Source organism: Protopterus annectens, chromosome 8.part0 (genome assembly GCF_019279795.1).
Source record: "Protopterus annectens isolate FY-2018-M chromosome 8.part0, PAN1.0, whole genome shotgun sequence".
In the NCBI taxonomy this organism is placed as follows: Eukaryota; Metazoa; Chordata; order Ceratodontiformes; family Protopteridae; genus Protopterus; species Protopterus annectens.
In genome coordinates this window covers 230,710,487-230,734,623 of record NC_056741.1, presented here as the reverse complement: position 1 = coordinate 230,734,623, position 24,137 = coordinate 230,710,487, and the positions used below count along the sequence as shown (strand labels likewise).

Genomic DNA, 24,137 nt, shown 5'->3' with positions numbered 1-24,137 from the left:
TATGTCCCCATGATAGCCTGACACCAGTATTACTCAATGCCAGACCTGTACACATATGCACGTTTCAGTTTCTGGCTACAAGGCCTTGTTCAAGAGGAATCTTGACCAATGGATGGGAGATTGCAGATATACCCCAGGGATTACTTCAGTGTCACTGCTTGACAGAGGCACAGCAAAATGATAGGCATAGTTTTTATTCAAACTAAAGGGGTGGCGAAAGCCACATAACTATGGGCTAGGCTTATAAATGCCCTTGGGCAGATAGCCTAGTATGAACCTATGAACCTATGAACCTATGAACCATGTTGTTTGCTGGTCTTCCACATCCAGGCCCTCATTTGCATCTCTCTGCTTCCTGTGTCATGTAGTGGGTGAGGTGCCATAAGCTACTTACTCCAACCCTACCTGACAGCTTCTTTAGTGCCCTGGATACTAGATGACATCGAGTCAACTGGTTTGGACTCAGGTCTTCATCCCTCTGTGCAAGAACCTGTAATGCACAGTTTTTGTTACTATCTTAATAAGAGCAATGCTTCTCTACCAGATGACATGTTTTAAACTGATTTATTAACAATGGATTTGTATGCCTATGAGTAGTTGGTTAAAGCACACATTTTTGCAAAGGTATTCTTCATATAAGTATCTTTTGCTTCAGCTTATTTCTGTTTGTATTTTAATAACATGACTAACAACATCTGTAGCCCATGTCTATGTAGTACAGCAACACAAATGTAACAGTGCCTTGCGTTGCTTGCTGGCATGGTTGAACATCTGAATTGTTTTGAAGACTTACAGTAAAAAGTGCAATTGCTCCCTGAGTTCCATATTAAACATGAAATAAAACATGTGATATCACCACAGAATTGTTCAGATGTGATACACTACTTCTTCATTTTTGGAATTTGATTCCCACAATGTCTTATTCACAGTAGCAAGACGGATAACTTCCCAGCCACGGGAAAAATTACGCTTAGCTCCTTTTCTGGTTAAGTTTTGTGGAACTTTTAAATTCACATTTGGTGGCTGTGAATAATTTAAGTTTGTAACTTTTAGTTCACTTGTGCCTTGACAGTCTGGAATGGTTACACTCTGTGACTCCGGAACATTACCATTACCAGATTGTGATATGCTGAACGTTTTTGACAACTGTGAGTTTTGACTCGGAGACTCAGACAGTTTTTCTTTTGCCTTAATGCTGCTTTGAGAGTTGGAAATTGCTTCAACATATGGACGAATGTTATTCACTGATAAATCTTTCTTTTCTTCTATCCTGTAATAAAAATTGGAAACACATATTATTAAATATGCAAATTGCATTTACAAACATTTGCAAATGCCAAAGAGCATAACATATTCAAAAATCAGTCTGTCATAATATAATGCCTCATTGAATAGCAGTATGAAGGATTAAAATTTTAAAAGTATGTTGTTTCTTCACCATACTGGTCTTAAAGCAAAACAAGTCTTTCCCACCAACCAGAAAGAAAGAAAGAAAGAAATGTATTTGTTGTGAATGCAGCACAAGCAATAATAGCACATATTACTATTTTCCTAAAACATTATTTTTGTCTGTGGGTAAGCCCTAAAATTGAATTTACACAGTAAATAATTTAAGCAGCAATAATTAGTTTTTGTTTAATTGCTCAGTTGGCTGACTTAGGTAATTACTAAAGTAATGGATGAGATGAGCATTTATCTTTTCATTTATCACAATAAATCTTTCACAATAACTGAATTCAGTTTCCGTAATGAGCACACTATGTCTAAAGTAACATCATTTCTTATTGTTAATGGGTGAAAATAATATCCAACAATTACAACGTCCACAGAGGGTCCTCACTAAGAGAATACGGGGTGTAAGTAACATGTCCTATGTAGACCACCTCAAGGCCCTATCCCTGTATTCTGTCTCCTACAGACTGTTAAGGGGAGATCTATGCCTAGCATACAAAGCATTGTCAGGCCCACTGTAATGGACCTCCTGCACTAAAATTACCCATTCTAAAGACGTAAACCTTGCCTGTGATGTAAATAGGGCCTGCTGGAGAGACAGGTATGTATCCCAGAGACTATCCCTTCTCTGGAAGAGGATCCCCATCCATGTGAAGCAGAGTTCCTCCCTAACCCAATTCAAGTGTAACTTGGACAGTTGGATGGGGAACAGGAAATTCATTCCTGGTTTGGCACATATGCCTCTAATGGACAGAGACAGTCTGTAAATGGTTCATCTCCCAGGCCTCTGACTATAAATATTTCATCTCCCAAGCCCCTGCTTACACTTTTCAAGAGTACAAGAACTTGTCAGAGATTTGGGATGCTTAAAAAGGTGCTTGTGGTCATTAGCCTAGTAAACAGCTATAAACCTATAAGTCTGCAAGCAGTTATAAACATAGCAGGCATTTATCAGGAATGAGCAAATAGTTACAAATAAGAAGATTGAGAGAAATAGCACTGATGGGATGACATAAAGGTGATTTTGAATAATTGATGAGGATTTATTATTTGTTAATAAGAAGCTGCTGTAGCCTGATGGAAGGGGAAGGGTAATTATTCCTTTCATAAGTTGATTCATAGATGCTACTACCACAGGTCTAGAGCTGGTATACAGTGCTAACACTGGAACACTGACTGCCATATTTTTTCAATATAATATTTATTGATTTTGATAATTATCAATTCAAAAAAAAAAACAAAAGAAAGAAAACAGAAAGGCCAAACATATATACAGTGTAAGGAGAAAAAAAAACTAGAAAACATTGTGTCATACAGTAAGATATGAATACAATTGAAAATAGTTGCAGTACAGTTAGATAAGAGACAAAAATAACCATTTAAGTAAAATACATTAAAAACACCATCAGGAGTACACAGTGTCCTAATCATAAGATTTGCTACATTTAACTACTAAACATGGAAAAAATAAGTTTTAAGATATACAGAATATTTTGATTGTTGAGAAGATGGTGTAAAAAAAAAAGAAACTAACATATGCTGTCTCTCTAAACACTGAGATCTGGTAGGCTATCCTCAATACTGATAGTCCCTGGACATCCTGCAAGTATCCATATTGGTGCCAATATGATGTAACACATATAAAGAAGTTAATAATAATAAAAAAATGAACCCTGAAATAAACTATGTACATCTATTTACATTTAGATACCACTCCTTATTTTGTGCCACTACTGAGCAGATAACGTGAGTATAGGAATCAATAGGTGAATTTTCCAAAATAAATAGTTTGCTTAAGAAGCTAAAGATAGAGTGATTGGAGAATAAAAGAAAAACAAAACAGGCAGAATAATTGGGTTTGCGCATAGCCTTCCTATTGTGATGATGATATACTGTCAGGGTATAAAGAAAAGAAAAAAAAATGTTTTTGTGGGGGGGGGATGCTAGTTTTTAGGAGATGGAGTTTGGGGTTATATGAACTATAGATTCATGAAGTGAGTAAAAGAGAAAAAAAAACATTTAGCTTTAGCCTTTTAGTATTGTTTCTAAAATATAGCTCCAGTATTTCTGGAAATATGTAATTCTGTTTGGGTTTTTGTTTGCTAGTTTATGTGAGGATATGAATTTTATAGCCATAGCCTTAAAGTTTTCCCAACAGATCCTAGATTTATCTAGACAATTTTTGGCTATGATTTGATTAGTGCACATATTGTAATAAGGACATGTTTGATTATGCTAGGTAAGCTTTGTGATGTAATGTGCATCATTGCTGTTTCCCATGAGAATGTATTTTTCTCATATATCCCATTTTATCAAGTTTAACTTTTAAAGAGCACCACAGTTCATATACTTTCTTGCAGCTGCAAATGATGTAACAAGTCAACTTTTTCCTTAGGGCAGAAGGGGAATAATGGTGAATATTTAGAATTAAAATTGTTTAGAGCAGTGGGTGTGTAATAAGCATTGCTTTTTATCATAAGCTGGGTATATATTGAGCTTTTAAAGGGGGTTAATTTGAGCATGTTTTTTATAGCTAGTAATTTATCCTCTGAGGTGATACTTTGGTTTTGCTCTTGCCAATAGGTTGAATACAAAAGAGCATTTTGGATTTTTATTGCTACTATTAATTTGTAGGCTTTTGTGATCATTTTATTTTGATAAGATAAGATTTTTATTATTGATTGGGTTATTTTAATATCTTGTTCTTTTATAGTTTTTGTGAAAAATTTTGGCATTTATGAACAAAATAAGCAATCTGAGTATAATATCATATTTTTTGGTATTCCCAATTTAGTTCTTATTTCGACTGTTACATTTGCTTAGTTTATATATTTCCCAGATCGTGATAGTTTTAATTAAAGGATACTTTGTTAAGTTTATTGTTTGGTTATTGAGCTTCAAATTTGGGTTGAGGTGGGAATAGATTAATTTTATTTTTAATCATGGAGTGGAGATTTAGTGTATTACAGTTTTTTAGGTTTATAAAAGGGAGACATTTTGGGTTAATGTTAAGAGAGGTTATCTGATTGTACCAGATTTCTGTCCATAGGGAAGACCAAGTTTGGATATTAGGGTCAGGATTAACTATTTGTATTATTCTACTGGTACTTATGATAATATAATAGAGTTTAAATAGTCCCAAGCCTCCCTTTTCTTTTGTTAATACAAGTTTGTCAAAGCTAATTCTTGTAGATTTCGGATGCCCAATGAACCTAGAAAGGACAGTTTTCATTTTTTGGAAAACAATTTGTGAAATGTTCAGATTTAGGACATTGAACTGATACAGAATTCTAGGTAGAATATTCATTTTAATGATGCTTGCTCTAGATAGGAGAGGGACATTTATATTCTTCCACCTAGATATATCTCATTCAATGTTTCCCCATGAATTTTGAAGATTTGCTTTCAGCATTTCACTATATGTATGGGTGTAATTTATGCCTAGGTATCTTAGTGGTATTTGAGTTTTATTTCACTTTTGGAAAAGTAAAATTCTTTGTGGCCAATGGGGTTTATTGGGAAAATATATGATTTCTTACGTTTGATATATTGCAGAATTTTTCTATTGCTTTCAGTATTTTGCAAAAAATTGGTATTTTGGAGCTCAAAGTAGATATTGAGATCATCTGCAAAGACTGCAAGCTTGAGATCAATATTTAGTAGCTTAGGCATAGTATGATATGTCTTTTGGGCTAGGCAGAGGAGTAAAAGTTCAAGGCAGAGATTAAAGAGGTAGGGGGATAGTGGACATCCTTGCCTCATTCCATTGGATATTTTCAAAGGACTGGATTTAATTTTATTTAAACATAATGTTGTAGATGCATTTTGATAAAGGGTTTTAATTATGTTTATAAAATCTTGTGGTATACTGAAGCAGGGTAGTATAGATGATAAAAAGTTTAAGTCCACCTTATCAAAGGCTGTGCAAGCATCTACAGTTAACACATAGTTAGGGTGTTTATCTTTTGTCAAGAGTTTAATCATGGTATCGAGAGCTAGGGTGTTGTCACTTATCTGTCTACTTTGCATAAATCCAAGTTGCTCTTGGGATATTACACATGGTAGTATCTTTTTCAGTCTGTTTGCTAATACATGAGCTAGCATTTTAATATCTGTATTTATAAGGGCAATTGGTCTATAGTTACAGTGGATATAAAAAAGTGTCCACACCCCTATTAAAATGCCAGGGTTTTGTGACATAAAAAAATGAGACCACAATAAATCATTTCAAAACGTTCCCCACCTTTAATGTGACCTATAACCTGTACAATTCAATTGAAAAACAAACAAATCTATTAGGGGAAAAAATATAAAAAATAAAAAACACACAATAAGCTGGTTGCATAACTGTGCACACCTTTAAATGAATGCTTTGTTGAAGCGCCTTTTGCTTTAATTACAGCATTCGGTCTTCTTGGGTACACACCTGCCATCAATTAAAAAGACTCTGATTAACCCCAAATAAAGTTCATCTGTCCTAGTAGGATTTTCCTGACATTTACTCAGTTGCCTGCTACAGCAAAAGCCATGGTTCGCAGAGAACTTACAAAGCATCAAAGGGATCTCATTGTTGACAGGTATCAGTCAGGAGAAGGGTAAAAAAAATTTCCACAGCATTGGATATACCATGGAACACAGTGAAGACAGTCATCAAAAAGTGGAGAAAATATGGGATATCAGTGACATTTTAAAGAACTGGACATCTCTTCAAAATTGATGAAAAGACAAGATGAAAACTGGTCAGGGAGGCTGCCAAGAGACATACAGCAACACTGAAGGAGCTGCAGGAATTATTTTGCAAGTACTGGTTGTGTACTACATGTGACAACAATCTCCCATATTCTCCATATGTCTGGCCTATGGGGTAGGGTTGCAAGACAGAAGCCTTTTCTTACACAGAAAAATATACAGACCCAGCTAAAATTTGCAAAATAATACATCGTCTCCCAAAAGCATGTGGGATAATGTGTTATGGTCTGATGAGACCAAGGTTGAACTTTTTGGCCACAATTCCAAAAAAAGAAGTTTTTTCTTACCATAACATTTCATCTGTGTTGCTCAACTTCTGTCATTCATCACTGATGGGTTCGGTTCCGAGCCCTCGGAACCAAGTCAGCCTAATACCAATCTCGCGCCAGCCAAAAACTCTCGAGCTAAGCTTCTACCCACAATTCCCTTCTCCCCCTCAGATCGAGTTTGTCCACATTGTATAAGTAAAGAAAGGCCATTTCTGTGCAAATACCCTAAGACACCACTTGAACCCAAAGTATCTGCCCGGAGCCTTTGGCGGGGGAAGGAGAGTGGGAAGTAATGAATGAAAGAAGATGAACAACACAGATGGAACGTTATGGTAAAGACATAATTTCTTTTTCTTATGATTGATAAAAGTATGGGGTTTAGCCCAAGTGGCTGCTGCACAGATATCATCCATATATGCTCTGGAATGGAAAGCTACAGATGTTGCTATAGATCTAGTAGAATGGGCTTTAATATTCTTTGGCATAGGTTCTTTTGCAAATGAATAAATGAAACATATGGTTAAGGGAAACCATTTAGATAAAGTGACCTTGGAGATAGAATTTCCCATTCTAGGCCCAGAAAAGGAAATGAAAAGTTGGTCAGTTTTACAAATTGCTTTGGTCCTGTCTAAATAAAATCTCAGTTTGTCTGTGCACATCCAAAGAATGCAGGCAGTATTCCCCTTTATTAGAAAATTTTGGGAAAAATACTGGAAAGTCAATAGTCTGATTGATGAAAAAGTCAGAAACCACTTTGGGGAGGAAAGCTGGGTTTGTCCGGAATGATACTCTGTCTTTATGGAAGATTAGATAGGGTCATTTGGTGTATAATGTCTGAAGCTCAGAAATTATTCTGGCTGACGTGATGGCTACCAGGAAGAGGGATTTCCAAACAAGAATCTGGATATGAATTCTCCCTTGTGGACAATCACTTTGGGGGATGACCCAATGGAAAATATTGGTCTTTTAACCCAGCTGATTCAACAAATTTCCCGGGATGTCCCAAATGGGAACAGGGAAGATGGCCTTTTGGATGGTACTCAAGCCACTAACATCTTTGCAGGACCTAGGATGCATGCAGGTAGTAACTCTTCAACTGTTCATTTTCATCAGAGCTCATCTGCTCAACTTGTTTCAAATTATAACTTAAATGACTGATTTCAAAAGGATTTCAGTTTCAACAACACTGGTAGTAATGCACAAGGTACGTGTATGTTCCAACAATCTTTAACTATCTTTGAAAACAAAATGCTTAAATGTAGGAAATCAATGCATATTTCATGAAATGCATTAAAAATAAGACTGTACCCAAAAGACTTAGACATTGGAAAAATCCAACGGGGCTCTTAGCAGATTCCCCTTTACATCAAGAGCTTATTGCCCTGTTTGATTGGCAGGGGTTAGAGCTACTGGATGTCTTAATTAAAAACAATCATAAAACTATAGAAGTTCTACACAAGGAACTGTCAGATTTAGACAAGATACTTAGTGAAGATTTGTTGTTTGAACATCATATTTCAACCTATAAAGGTATTTTTGATAAAATGGAAAAATTGGCAGTTGACATAAAAACTCAAAAGGAAAAAAAGCTGTTTAGAGACAAAACAGCTTATGCTTCGGGGTCAGCGTATCCAAAACAACCCACCCATTTCATCAGGACATTCCTCTAACCAGGCAGTTACCAATGAAACTGTGAGAGGTAGCGATGTATCAGAGAATGGTTCAACCAATCAGGTCCCTTTAGGACGGGACATTCCAAGGAGGTCTACTAGGATACGCAATCAGACCCAGCAAGTGAATTACAGACTTCCATGGTTTTGCCAAGACCAGGGCTATCAGAATCAACAGTACCGACATATGAGGAGGCAGCAAGTCAGACAGAACTGATTTGGGGGTCCCCTGAGCATGGAGAAAATGGATTTGACTTTTTTCCAATACAAGAACACAGTGAATGAGTGGAGACTTTACAAGAACTTACTATCAGCATGTCTAATGACAAAGGTGACTTTATTGTTTATAATTTTACCACACAAGTTTTTGAAGCAGACATTGCAAACTTCTTGAGTAAGGCGTTTAACTTTGTACCTGCTAGGTGTTCTAGCCTGGTAGAAGTCATCTTAGATTTGAAAATTTGTGTTAGGAGATTAAATTTTAAAGTGATGTTTGGCCAAATGACGAACATGGAGAGCAACTTGACTTTACGTAAAAAAAGTTTATACAACACTCCCCTTGTTAATTGTTTAGCTTTTTTTGAGAAAATGTTTGATTTTGACATTCGAGCCTTATTTAATGGCAATGATAATTTTACTTATAATCTATCTAAAAATTAAAGGGATTTACTTATGAAACTTGTTAGTGACAAGCTTATATGGGTTATGAAACCCGACAAAGGGGAGGGGTTATTGTGATGTTTAAGCAAGACTGCAATAATAGAATAAATGCTTTGTTACTAGATGATATGGTGTATGAAAAAGTATCCAAGAGTTTTCTTAATCTTTCATATCATAAAATTGATCTTATGTTACAAGATTTGCATGACCAAGGGCTTATTGATGTTGGTTTGTTAGTTTCTACAAGTGAAATTTCCTAAAGTGCCATGTATCTTTGGTATTCCAAAGATACACAAGGATAAAACAGACCCTCCCATTAGACCAATTGTCAGTGCCAATAGTTCAAAAACACAGTTTATGGGAAAATACATACACTGTGTCTTAAAGGAAGTGTTGAAAGGGGAAGAACATATATGCATAGACGCTTGTTATTTTCTTAGTAAATTCAACAACTTGCAACATGATGAAAAAAACTATGTTTTTAACTGTTGATGTTGTCAGTCTATCTAACTTCATTCCACATTCTGTAGGTATTGAATGATTCGAAGAATTTTTATATGAAAGTTTGCTATACCACAATGACCAGTTGGTTATACTTGTTACAGTTATGGAAGTTATGTTAAAAAAAACTTCATTTTTTTTTTTGAGGGACAGTATTTCCGTCAGAAAACAGGGGTAGCAATGGAGGCCATATGTGCCCTGTTTTGGCAAATATTGTATGTGGGCAAGGAAGTTTTTGTTCAACTCTCCCTATATACTTAAATTAAGTTTATATGTACATTATATAGATGATTTGTTTTTTTTACGGACTGGTGATGTTAAAGACATTCAAGATTTTGTCTTACATTAACAGCACTACTGATTTTTTCAAGTTTACGTATTCATACAGTTTTGACAGCATCAAATATTTAGATGTTGTGATAAAAAAGGAATCCAATTCACACTTTATTAGTGACCTCTATAGGAAGCCTACCTATAGAAAGAGTTTACTGCATTATCACAGTAACCATCCTATACATGTGAAAAAGGGCTTAGTTAAGGGCCAGTTAGTTAGACTTGCCCATATGGTCACTAAAAATGATGAATTCCCTTTTCGATGCAATGAGCTTATAGAGATGTTTAGGGGCAGAGAATATCCATCAGATTTATTAAAGAACTCCCTCAGTGAGATTCACACTAAGAGAGATAAGGGAATTATTACACCATTAAGTTATAATAATGGAGTTCTTTCTATTTGTACAACTGAAACTCCCTCAACTCAGGACAATCTACAAAATAAGGATTATAAATTTTCTTTTGTCACTAGATTTACAGTGGACCATCAAAATATATTAGATATTTTGAATAAAAACGGGCCAATTTTCCAGGGGTATGATGTTATAATAGAAAAAATAGGATCTAGCCCATGGATGGTGTTTAGGAGAGGAATTACTTTTAAAAATCTGTTAGAAAAGGGTATTGTTCCCCTACAAAATGGGGTTCCAGTTATGAAAAAGTGTGGGTTTTGTGCTCAATGTCATCTGGTGAAACACACAGACAAAATTAAAATGAACAATACCCATATAAGAATAACTGGGAAATATACATCTAACACTCTAGGAGTAATCTATGCTGCATTATGCTCAGAATGCAAAGGTTTTTACATTGGAAAAACCAAAAGGAAGCTCAAGGAAAGAATGCATGAGCATGCAATGGACATAAAAAATTACAACACTAATAGTGCTTTATTTAAACATATAGAAAAATATCCTACACAAAGTTTCAAGTTTGTTGTTATAGAAAAAGTACCCCAAGACCCCAGAGATGGACCATAAGTAGACACATTAGACTTTAAAGAACTTTGTTGGCAAACCAGGCTGAACGCACATATAAACTTGGATTAAATGATGGTATCAGTCTTAGCAGTTGTTTAAACTGCATTCTTATGTTATATAAGAGCAAGTTTCATGAATTATATATCAGTGTATGGTTTTTATCTTATGTAATATATATATAATACAATATGTTTGCTGTACATAGCATTTTACATTTTGTATGTAGGTTGGGAAAGGCAATATAGTGTTTTGTACTTGTGAGTTAATACTTGTGAGTAGATTAATTGAAGCTGGGTATTCATTGGATATTTTAATCACATGATAATTTTAAGCATTATTTAAACATGTTTTTTTAGAATAGATTTATTCTGAAGAAGTCATTTGTTACACACTGACGAAAGCACTAAATAAAGTGAAAAATTTGTGCAAGGCTGTGAATCTTTCTGGATTTGGTTTTATCTTTGAATCTAGGAAAGATGGGTTTGTTCAGAGTAATATATGGAAGATTAGATAGGGTCTTTTGGTGCATAATGCCTGAAGCTCAGAAATTCTTCTGGCTGACATGATGGCTACCAGGAAGAGGGACTTCCATGGCAAGAATTTGAGATCACATTTCACGGGCTCAAAAAGAAGTTGAGTCAAGGACTGGAGAACTAACGTGAGGTTCCATAGCTCTATAGGCTGTCTGATTGGAGGCCTAATATGAGAAACTCCTTTGAGAAAGGTTTTACATGAACACAGTAAAATTAGGGGAGTACCATCCAATCCATTATGATAGTTTGAAATAGCCGCTAGGTGTACTCCTATGATAGAGGCTGCAGCTCCATCTTCGAAAAACGTAGACATGTATTGTAAAACCTCTTTGACTGGAGCTGAATACAGATCTAGCATCTTTTCCTTAGACCAAACAGTGAATCTTTTCCATTTGTCTAGTTATAGTCTTCTGGTGGATGGTTTATGAGAGGCCAGAATAATGTTATGAACAGATGAGGAGAGGTCATCCTGCCTGGCAATTAACAGACGTGGAGAAACCAAGTTGTCAGCTTGAGACTGGACAGGTTTGGATGACTCAACCCTTGGAGGTGAGAAATTAGGTCTGGAAGAGGGTCCAGAATCCATGGTTGACATAACAGATGAGGCTGAAGGAAGGGGAACCGAACTTGTCGAGGCCAAAATGGGCTATGAGGATCACTTTGCATTTCAACCGAATGGCTTTCTTTATGAATTGGGGTATAAGAGGAATGGGGGGAAAGGCATATAGTAGTCCTGTGGACCAATCGTGGATCACTGCATACCTTGGGCACTCCTCCTCTGGGGAAAATAGGACAAAATAGCTGCTGCATTTGTTGGTGACAGGGAGACGAATAGGTCACAGCAAGGCTGTCCCCAATGGCTGAAGATTTCTGCCGCTACTTTGGGATTGAGAGACCACTCATGAGGCAAGAGGATACATCTGCTCAACTTGTCTGCAATCATGTTGGAAATCCCCAGGATATGCATTGCTATCAGAAAGCGGTTGGAAGCTTTTGGACACTGCCAAATTCTCATGGCCTCTCGACACAGGGGATAGGACTTGGTTCCTCCTTGCTTGTTGATATACCAGACAACTGACACGTTGCCTTACTAAATTGCAATTGTTCTAGAAGGAAGAACAGGTTGGAATGCTTGCAATGCTTACAGCACTGCTCTCAGTTCTAGAATGTTGATATGCAAGTTGGCCTCCAATATGGACCATGTGCCTTGGACTGTCTTTCCATGGAAATGGCCCCCCCATCCTATCAGGAAAGCATCCGTGGTCACAATAGCTTTGGGCTGAGGGGTTTGGAATGGATGGCTCCAAAGTTCTATCTCTAGCCTCATCCACCAAAAGAGGTCCTGTTTGCAAGAATTGGCTATCTGAATCTGAAAGCATAGAGGATGGTAATTTGGAAACCATTGAGAGAGAATAAGCCATTGAAGTATTCACATGTGCAGTTTCACAAGAAGCACTATTGGTATGAAAGCTGCCATGGAGCCTAGAACCTGAAGAACCTCTCTTGGTGAGACATAGTTTTGACAGAGGATCAACCGGAGCTGAAGCCTCAATCTCTAAAGTCTGTGAGCTGGGACCGACACCAGACAAGAGCGGGTGTTGAAGACTGCTCCAATAAATTCTATCTTCTGGGCGGGAGCCAGATTGGATTTCTCCCAGTTTACAGTTATCCCCCAAAACTTTGCCAGTGTAAGGGTGTAATGCAGGGCTGTTACCAGAAGATGCTTGATGAGGGAACTAAGGAGCCAATCATCCAAATATGGAAACACCTGGCATCCTTGTAGTCTCAAGTGAGCTGTAACCACTGCCATGCACTTTGTGAACACTCTGGGGGCTGTAGAGAGTTCAAACGGCAGGGCACAAAACTGGTAATGATTGGCTCCCAGCCAGAAGTGAAGGAGACTCCTGGAGCATTTGTTCATTTTCATGTGGTAATACGCATCCCAGAGATCTATCGAGCATATCCAATCACCTTCCCTTAAAAAAGGGAGAATGGACTGAACCGTGACCATCTGGAATTTGGTTTGGGCAACAATTTGTTTAAATTGCTGAGATCCAGAATGGGTTTCCAGTCCCCTGTCTTTTTTGGCACCAGAAAGAATCTTGAGTAAAATCTGGATCCACATTGGTCTGGTGGGACTAATTGGATGACTCCTTTTTGATATAGCTTGTTTATTTCTGCAGCTGCTTCATACCTTTGACTGGGTAAAACATTGGGAAGTTTTGATGGAATCCTTGGATAAGCAATGAGGGGGATTGTTTAGCCTTTGGTTATGATCTTCTGCACCCAATGATCGGTGGTTATTGAATGCCAAGCAGCTTGGTGCAGAGAGAACTGAGGAGCCTGCAGCCTAATCACAGGCTTGAGGAAGGACTGGTTCAGCGGGAACCAAAGACCAGAGGGACAGTCCCGCAGCCCCAGTGAGGTCTACTACAGGTACCGAGATGGGGAATTCCAAAAACGACATTGGAGCAGAAGGCTTTGGAACTGGTATGGTCAAAGGAGGAGAATAGGATGGAGTCTGTGGAGAAGTCAACCCAAGTCCCGTAGGGGGATGGGTCCTGGAAGGACTGGGTATCCCACTGGCTGTCAACAGTTGGTCCACAAGGTGCACCACATCAAGTTCTGAAAAGTTCCTGGTGGATCTAGTGGATACTCTCGACGGGGAGTCAGGTCATTCTAGGAATGAACTGTACACCTGCCCTTGAAATGGGTCTATGGATGGAGAGTATCGGGTCCGTGGTGTGGAATCTGCTAGCACCAATGCCTCAAGTTTGGAGACCAGAAGTAGTAAGAGTGAACATCGTAGTTATCGGGACCGTAAAAGGGCTCGGTGCCGAAGGGGCACTTGGAGCCGACACAGAAGGTTCAGTCATAATCGTAGAGACAGCCATCAAAGGTGTGCACTGTGTCAAAGTGGCGCTCAGTGCTGAGGTCATAGCAGTCATTGTAAGGTTGATAGTTGGTGCTGGAGACAGTATCGGACCTGGAGCTGGTGCCGATATAGTGGTCATAGCTGGAGCAGAAGATGTTGGTGCTGACGAGGTAGACTTATGCTCTAAAGATAGTTTTGGCACTTTAGATTCCACACATTTGCTCTGGTCACCAGATGGTGAAGAGGGAACCAAATGGGACCTTTTCTTGTCTTTAATAAGAGGGGGTGAGACCTCCATCACAGAATGTGCCTCTGAAAAAGGTGACAAGTAGGCCTTTCAGGATCAACTTATTCTTTATTCTTTGCTTGTTCAAAGTGCACTGACTGAAACTTTGACAATCACACAGGGAGGTTGCACCGAAAGATGAGGCACCCCCAAACAATAAACACAATTGTCATGAGAGTCACTATTTGGAAGTTTTCCCTTACAAGAAGCACAATATTTGAAACCTGATGTGCCCTTTTTATCAGACATCATGAAATTTACACACACAACAACCAAGATAGAATATTATATGAAAATTTTAAGCTCTACTATCTCTATGTATAAACCTACACAGAACAACTAATAAATATGTCAAAAACACCCAACTATTCAGTTAAAAGGGAAAGAGAAAGGAAAATACCAATGATGGTATTCAAGGAATATCACCAGGGTAGAGAGAGAAGGTCGTACCACCAATGGTACTTAAACGTTTACCAAACGGGTAGAAGCAGGAGTGAAAGCACTAAATATAACTGTACAAATATATAATTATCAATATATACCACAAGGAGTGGAAAGGTGACAAAAAATCCTAAGAAATATCAAAAGGTTTTCTACTTAGCTGAGAGCTTGGCTGAATCACGGCTTTATGGCTATGCGGCAAACGAGATATGAGGTAACAGGGAGAAGGGCATTGTGGGTAGAAGCTTAGCTCGAGAGGTTTTGGCTGGTGCGACCTTGGTATTAGGCTGCCTCGGTTCCGAGGGCTTGGAACCAAACCCATCAGTGATGAATGTAAAGAACATTAACATCAGATGGTACATTTGTCACAAAAATAACACTTTGCATCACCAAAAGAACACCATCCCCACGGTGAAGCATGGTGGTGGCAGTATCATGCTTTGGGGTTGCTTTTCTTCAGCTGGAACTGGGGCTTTAGTCAAGGTGGAGGGAATTATGGACAGTTCCAAATACCAGTCACATTTGGCTCAAAACCTTTAGGCATCTGCTAGAAAGCTGAAAATGAAGAGGAATTTCACCTTTCAACATGACAATGACCTCAAGCATATCTCCAAATCAACAAAAGAATGGCTTCACCATTAGAAAATTAAAGTTTTGGAATGGCCTAGCCAGAGCCCATACCTTAATCCAATAGAAAATCTGTGGGGTGGCCTGAAGAGGGCTGTGCACAAAAGATGCCCTCACAATCTGACAGATTTGGAGTGATTTTGCAAAGAAGAGGGGGCAAATATTGCCAAGTCAAGATGTGCCATGCTGATAGACTCCTACCCAAGAAGAATGAATGCTGTAATTAAATCAAAAGGTAATTTTACAAAGTATTAGTTTAAGGGTGTGCACACTTATGCAACCAGCTTATTGTACTTTTTTTATTTTTTATATTTTTTCCCCAACAGATTTGTTTGCTTTTCAATTGAATTGTACAGGTTATAGGTCACATTAAAGTTGGGAAAAGTTTGACATGATTTATTGTGGTCTCATTTTTTATATCACAAAAACATGTCATTTTAACAGGGGTGTGTACACTTTTTACATCCACTGTATATGGGTTCGTTGGATCAGAATTAGGTTTGGGAATTAGGATAGTCTTTGAGTTATTCATATATACATCTGTTATACCATATGTAGGCTCTATGACAACGGATTGAATACACTAAATATCCTACAGCTGGAAAACCGAAAACTCTGGCAATAGAAACCTGTTTTATGAGCTCACGGTACAGTGAAAATTGGAAATTTGCCCTTTCCTCACTGTAGTGCGATCTCGGAGTTAGTATATATATTTAGCTGGGTGTGTGGGGGCAGAGCCCCCCACAAAAACAGGTTTCTCCCACCTGTGTTTTCGATTTTCCGGCCATTCGATATTTAGTGTATTCGATCCATTGTCATAGATCCCCATATGTAATGATATAATTAAAAACTGTTAGCAAGACATTGGAGACTGGTATAGAGAACATTTTATAAAATTCGGCAGTGAGCCTGTCTGGGCCCGGGTCTTTGCTCACCTTAAGTTCGTTTATAGCTAGTTTTATCTCTTCTAGTTTGAGGAGTGTTTTTAAGAAATTTTGTTGGGATTCATTTAACTGAGGGAATAGTAAGTATTTTATAAAATCTTCATATTGTTCACAGCATACATGATTATGAGAGTTATAAATATTGTATATTTCTTCAAAGGAATTTATTATGTCAGAGTCTTTATGCAATGATTTCCCTTTGCAGTTTAGTTCAGTAATTTTTTTTGGGGGGGATCCATTTGTTGCATTTATTAGTCTGGCAAGCATTTTGGAGGTTATTTGTGCCCATTCTGAATATTTGTGAAGCAATCAGAGTTCAATTAAAGATTGTTTTTTTTATGTAAATTATATATTTGTTTTTGTAGATTTAACATATTTTCTTCTAGTTGTATGGAGTACTGGTTTTGGAGTTCTTTTTCTATTTCTTTTAATTGCTTCTCCAATTTAGTTTTTGTATCATTGTCTCATTTTTTAAACCATTAAGCTTTCTGAATGAAAATACGTCTGATAAGAGCTTTTGTTGCTGTCCATTGTATGCCATAGACTGACTGCCATATTGATCCCATTTTAAAGTACAGTTATTTTTGGGCTCTACTTCATGAATTGTGTGTAGTCATTATAGTAATAAATGAAGAGAGAATTTATATTCAGTAGGCAAATGGACTTTGCAATTGCTAAAAGGAGCTTATGTCTTAATTTCAGATAAGATAGAAAATACATTTAGGTCATTTTCTGAAAAAAAATTAATGACTGAATGTTTGCCAAAGTGGGTGCTGATTCATGGCTTCATCAGGTGTTATTAATTCTTGGATATTCTTTAGCAAAATCATATTAGGATTGATAATTTAGATGTATGCCATTGTTACTGCAAAATCATATCATAAAATGGTTAATGGCTTTGATGAGCAACATGAGCATTGTAAATAAAATTATCAAGAGGCATTTTTATGAACTGAAGCCTGTAAGACAAAATACTGAAATTTGTCAAAGTTATGAGCAACTTTCCCCCAGAATGAGTACAAATTCATTAATACTGCCCCTTATAGAAGAGAGAGGTAGTACAGTGCTGATGCCCACTATGTGGCCCACAAATGGTTTGTTACTGGGCAGGTATAGTGGACAGGGTGATCCACTACTGTTGACTGTTTAAATGATAAACCCTCTTGACTGACTTTCAGTCTCAGTAATGAGGGAATGAATGACTGATGACTGACAGGCAGTGGGGCAAGAAGTGAAAAAACAAGTTTGCATTGCATGACAGCCATCATGATTTTTATGCAGTTCTATTGTGTCCCTTGGCTCGTGTGAGTAATATTGATCTTGCATTCTTAATGCTATATTGATAATATGGCCGAAACTGTGTTTTTCATTGTCATGTATTTTGATAGCACTTTCACCCTTTTAATGCTTTTCATTTTTCCCACATTTCGAAGAACAGTCTGTTGAAGTTCTATTTTGTGAGGAAGGAAAGTGCTTTTATACTGCACCTCTGTTTTTATGCATGGTGGCATTTAATTAGCATGTTGCTGCCATATTAGCCTATTGCTATCACCAAACAAATTATAGCCTTCTTTAGGGTTAAGTTTACAAAAACACATGCGCATGACATGTACTAGCCTGGTTAATACAGAAACACGCTTGGCCATATTGCAATAACTTAAACCCCTGCCCACAAACAGATAATGCTTTAATTTATTTTCCACACAGGAGACGAGGGGGTTCTACCAAAGGACTGAGTTAATGAGATAATTAGCTCTTTGCTGGACAAACATTCCTCATGATAACCAAGCTTTGCAGTTCTTTTTATTTTATTACTTTAATTATGGTTAATTTTTAATTTAGTTATTAAAAACTGCTACAGTCTGAAAAAACCCTGAAATTAAACAAAAGTGTTTGGTGGGATAAACACCGTTTCATTCATTTTTACCTATTGAAGTGCTCTGTTTTCAAAGCTATTGTTGTGTTTTTTTTTTCTGTTTTTGGTTCACATATGTCTTCAGGTCTTTCACTGATTTTTTAAACTTTGAAATATATCTCTATCTGTCTGTCGGTGTATACATACATATATACACACATGCACACACACACACACACACACACACACACACACACACACACACACACACACACACACACATGCACACACACAAACACATGCACACACACACACACACACACACACACACACACACACACACACACACACACACACACACACACACACACACATATATATATCTGCTTCTGTATCTCTCTCTCTCTCTCTCTCTCTGTCTCTCTGTCAATATATATTGTCATTGTTATCAGCCCCCCTTTTCCCCATTTCTACATGTGGTCAGGTTGTTGTGTCAACTGTTGCCATCTCTCTCTCTCTCTCTCTCTCTCTCTCTCTCTCGATTCAATGCCAGTCTCCTGACTTCTTTGACACTCATGTCTGACTGTCACAATACAGCCATCTCTTTGCTGGGCACCCTCATTTCCTCTTGCCTTCTTCCTGTCTGTCCCAAACCTTCTTCACCAGATTGTCTTCTGCTTGTGGCATATGTGTTCGAATCACCATAATCTGGTCTCTTTGATTTTTTCTGCTACTGGAGCTAATTTGGCTTCTGCTCTTATGTTCTCATTTCTTCATCTGTCCCACAGTGTTCATCCTACCACCTGTCTCGGGCACTTCATTTCCATCACCTCTAGCTTTCTCAGCTGCTCTGCCTTTACTGCATTGGTTTCTTTACCATATAGTAATACCAGTTGCACCATTGTTTTGTACACTTTGCTCTTCAGCTTGTTTGGCATTCTTCTGTCATACATTACACCTGACTTCTATGCACATGGCTGCAGCCCCTCTGATTCTAGTTATGACCTCTTCAGTCAGACCTCCCTTCTCCTCTACCACCCCTCCCAGATACTTGAAGATGTTAACCTGTTCCACTATTGGCCCTTCTATCTCATTTCTCAGCTTCTTCTGAGTTCCCCTATTTCCTGCAATTACCATTGTCTTATCTGTACTCAGTTTCATCCAATGTGCCTTCAGTTTTGCATTCCATTCCCCTATCCTTTGCTGAAGTTCTTGCTCCGAGTCTGCCAGTAATGCCACATCATCTGCACACAGTGCATTTGTTGATCTGTTCCCTCCAACCTGCTTGCTAATGTAGTCTATCACCAGTATGAACAGCAGTGGGCTCAGAGATGAACCCTGTTGCACACTGGGAACCCCTCTGTGAGACTGAACACTATTCATACATGAGTCATTAGGTCCCTGTACATAGCTTGAGCCAATTCTAACAATGTTTCTGGGACTTCACACCACCACAGGACTTTCTCCACTTCTAGGAATGCCCATTTAAACTCTTTCTGCACCTCCAGCTTCTTCTTAACTATCTGTCTCACTGCAAACATTGGGCCAGTTGTACTGCATCCTGCTCATTCCCCATCTTACTTTCTAATACTTTGCATATTAATTTATTAATCACCTTCTCCAGAACTTTCATGCAATGTGATAGGAGTTTCATACCTCTGTACTGCTCACAGTTGTGAATGTCCCTTTTGTTCTTGAACACTGGTAGTAATATGCTTATTCTCCAGTCATCTGGGATACGCCTTTCTCTCTACACTGCTATGAGTACCCTCAGGAGCCATTTCTTCCCTATCTCATCCAGCGTCTTTATCATTCTGCTGTGACCTCATCTGAGCCTGCTGCTTTCCCTGATATAATTCTGCTGTGACCTCATCTGAGCCTGCTACTTTCCCTGATATCATTCTGCTGTGACTTCACCTGAGCCTGCTGCTTTCCCTGATATCATTCTGCTGTGACCTCATCTGAGCCTGCTGCTTTCCCTGATATCATTATGCTGTGACATCATCTGAGCCTGCTGCTTTCCCTGATATCATTCTGCTGTGACCTCACCTGAGCCTATGCTTTCCCTGATATCATTCTGCTGTGACCTCATATGAGCCTGCTGCTTTCCCTGATATCATTCTGCTGTGACCTCATCTGAGCCTGCTGCTTTCCCTGATATCATTCTGCTGTGACCTCATCTGAGCCTGCTGCTTTCCCTGATATCATTCTACTGTGACCTCATCTGAGCCTGCTGCTTTCCCTGATATCATTCTGCTGTGACCTCATCTGAGCCTGCTGCTTTCCCTGACTTCATTTTCCTTAGTGCTGCTCTAACTTCTTCTAGGGTGGGCTCCTCCTCTTCTTTCATTGTAGGCTGTGTCTGGGGTAGTACAGCTTATGTGTTTTTTGTTTCATTCAGAAGCTGCTGGGAGTACTCCTTCTATTTGCTTTTGATGTCCTGTGGACTTGTGAGCAGGTTGTTGCTGGTATCCCTTATGAAGGGTACCTGACTATCTTCTTTAACTTTCTGTCTTTGCCTTGCAACTTGATATAGTTTCTTTGTGCCATGTAGTGACTTACTTTCCAGAAATTGGTACAGTGCCTATGATGTCTTCTACTTTGCTATTGCAACCCCTTTCTTAGCCTCTTTGTTACCCACCCAGTATTCCTTCCTAGCCAGGTCCATCTTTTCTATCTCCAAGCTTTTCCTGCACTCCTTCTTTCTTTTGAAGACTTCCTAACATTCTGCATTCCATCACCAGCTTTCCCTATAAACCTTATTTCCATAACTGTAGTCATCACACATGCTGTTTTGAGGTGCTGGCATTCTTCTTCAGCTCAACCTATCTCCTCTTCTTCATCTTCTTGGGGTGCTAGAGCCCTGAGTAATTTCTTGAACTGTCATGCCTTCTCTCCAGTCAACTTTCAGGCCTTCAGCCTGATCTCTGTTGACCTTAGCGCCTTCTCTGACCACTGCTTGCAGCTGATTCTGACAACCAGTGGTTTATGCTGTGTGCTGATTGTTTCACTGGGAATGACTTTGCAATTACTGATTCTACCCGAATGCCCTTTGCTTACTAGTAGGAAGTCTATCTGAGTTGCATGTTGGCCACTCTTCTATGTGATCTTGTGACTGACTCTTTCTGAATCATGCATTGGCTACTATCAAGCCATTTGTCAGACAAATGTCAGGAATGGCCTCGCCTTCTTTATTCCTGTTGCCTCACCCATGTGGACCCAGACAGTCCTCATATCCTGTTCTGTCTGCACCAATATGTGCACCAAAGTCACCCACTATCAACACCAATTCATGTTGTCCTGCTTTATCTAGTAGGTCCTACAACTGCTGTCTGAATGCACTGTTTTCTTCTTTATAACAACCCTGCTATGGGGCATAGGCTGAGATTATGAATACTGCCTTATCATTTGGTTGGAGTTTGATTGCCATGAGTATGTCACTAATTCTGATGACATCCCTCACTGCCTTCTGAAGCCTCTGTCTCACCACAATTCATACACCATTTCTATTCTGTCCTCTTCCTGAGTAGTAGACTGTGGAGCCCAAGGCAAGTGCCTTTGCTGCACTGCCATATCCTCTTGTCTCTCGGATACATATGATGTTGATCCTCCTTTGTACCATCATGTCATCCACTTCCAAGCTGCATCCTGTCAGTGAACCTACATTGAGTTTAGCAATTCATAGTTCATGTTTGGCAGGTTGATTGATTTTATGTCCAGCTTTTGCTCAAAAGAGCTATAACAGCTAACTAAAGCTGGGCAACTGGACACCAGCCAGCGAGTAGCTTATTTACCCAGAGCTGCTGTTCTTTATGATGGGCACACACTTAACAAAAGGGGCATATATACCACTCACACCATTAGGTCAGAGTAAGCCAGGTCCTCAACCTACTTATCACCGGCAAATACCCATGCCCATTTGGTGACATTAATCAACATGACCAAATCTCCTTTCTTTGGTGAGTTAGGAACACTCAGCATGTTTCTATAGAGGTGGGAAGGACTCCACAGAGACACAGGGAGAACATACAGACACCAAACAGGCACTGGCCAGAGGTCAGGATCAAACCTTGTAACTTGTGCATGGTAGGCAAAGACCCTATATATATCATATATCTGTGTGTGTGTGTGTGTGTGTGTGTGTGTGTGTGTGTGTGTGTGTATATATATAAAATATATATATATATATATATATATATATATATATATAAAAATATATATATATATATATATATATATATATATATATACACACACACACACACACACACACACACACACACACACACACACATATATATATATATATATATATATATATATATGTATATGGGATCCATCAATATGTTCGAAGTTTCACTACTTTGAACCCCACTTCACCGAGTCCACTTGTTCGAAGTAGTGAAACTTCGAACATTGACTTCGGCAGTCACACTACAGTGCAGAATGGGAATATTCTCTTTTCCCCACTGTAGTGCGATCTCAGAGTTGGGATCTTTAAGTACGGGGGTGTGGGGAGCTGGGAGGTGCAGGGGGGCTTGCCCCCCTGCAAAAACATGTTTTAGTGTTTTTTTCTTGGGTAGCCCAGGAACTAGACTTCAGCGAAAGTGCACTTTCTTTCGCTGAAGTGTATGGTCTACTGTTCTATTTCAAAGAAGTGTATTTTCGATGTAAAGCAGTAGACCCATATATATATATATATATATATATATATATATATATATATATATATATGGGTCTAGGTTAGAAGATCGACAGCCGATATAACCGACAACGGATTAGCGGGCGCCAGATGATCGACACTCGGAAGACCGACGCTACGGATGAACACGCCGACGCCAGGGATAGTGAGTTGGAAAGAAGGCTGTGTGAGTATGCGGTGGTGACGGACGTTAGGGTGCGAGTAAGGTAAGTGTGGATAGTGACAGTCTGTGGGGATAGGGGTGGGTTAAGTGAGTTAGGGTTAGGGCGCGGGTTAGGTAAGTGTGCGGTAGTAGTATTTTTTGGGTTAGGGGCGGGTTAAGTGAGTTAGGGTTAGGGCGCGGGTTAGGTAAGTGTGCGGTAGTGGCAGTTTTTTGGGTTTGGGGCGGGTTAAGTGAGTTAGGGTTAGGGCGCGGGTTAGGTAAGTGTGCGGTAGTGGTATTTTTTGGGTTAAGGTGGGTTAAGTGAGTTAGGGTTAGGGTGCGGGTTAGCTGAGTGTGCGATAGTGACGGACCTTAGGGTAAGGGTTTGGGTTAGGGTTGTACATAGTTGTGTGTGTGAGGTTTAGTGTGGGTTTGTGAGGATTTTGGTGTGCTTGTGTTTTGTGTGTGGTTTTTGGATAAGGGGATGTGTTTTGTTAGTTGATTGTTGTTATTGTGGTGTGTGCAGTGTATGGGGTTTCGTGTTTGTGGACCGTCGGTTACTTGTTTGTCGGGCATGTGAGGTGTCGTGTTTATGGTTTGTCGATAATGTGGTGTCGATGTTTCTGTTGTCGGTGAAAGTGGCTGTCGATCTTATGACCTAGAACCATATATATATATATATAGGGGTGTCCTGCGTTTGTTCTAAATTACCCTTGGTCAAAACTTATTTAATGGACCACATTTGGTTGACTAAACAAATGATTGACAGGAGTGCAAGACTGCCCAACTCTTGGAGTTTGGTGAATATACCCTTTCCTCTAAACTGTGTGATCTTGGAGTTAGTATACATAATTAGCAGGGGTGAGAGGAATGTGCAGGAGGGCCCCCCCCTGCAAAAAAACAATATTTTTTGTTTTTATTTTCAGGTTAAGAATAAAATGTGCTGGGGTTGTTCTTTGGAGCATGCATGGTAGTGTGTTGAGGATTGGTTTGGTGACCTTTTGCAGTCAATGTTTAGGGGGGTGATATATGGGTTACTAGACTAATACCCATATAAATATATATATATATATTTAAAAAACTCACAAACGGCCCAACAATATACACAAAATCCTCGT

The 24,137-nt window shown here is 38.8% G+C and overlaps 1 protein-coding gene across 1 annotated transcript in view; it reads right to left on the bottom strand.

The window, feature by feature from the left end:
* Window positions 1-230: 230 nt before the first annotated feature.
* The window catches only part of LOC122808719 (transient receptor potential cation channel subfamily V member 5-like), a 917,417-nt gene continuing 893,510 nt past the window's right edge, over window positions 231-24,137 (bottom strand). The window contains exon 16 of the mRNA XM_044079711.1: window positions 231-1,270. Within this exon, the coding sequence (XP_043935646.1) occupies window positions 868-1,270 (403 nt within the window). The 3' untranslated portion in view covers window positions 231-867. The remainder of the gene's footprint in view (window positions 1,271-24,137) is intronic.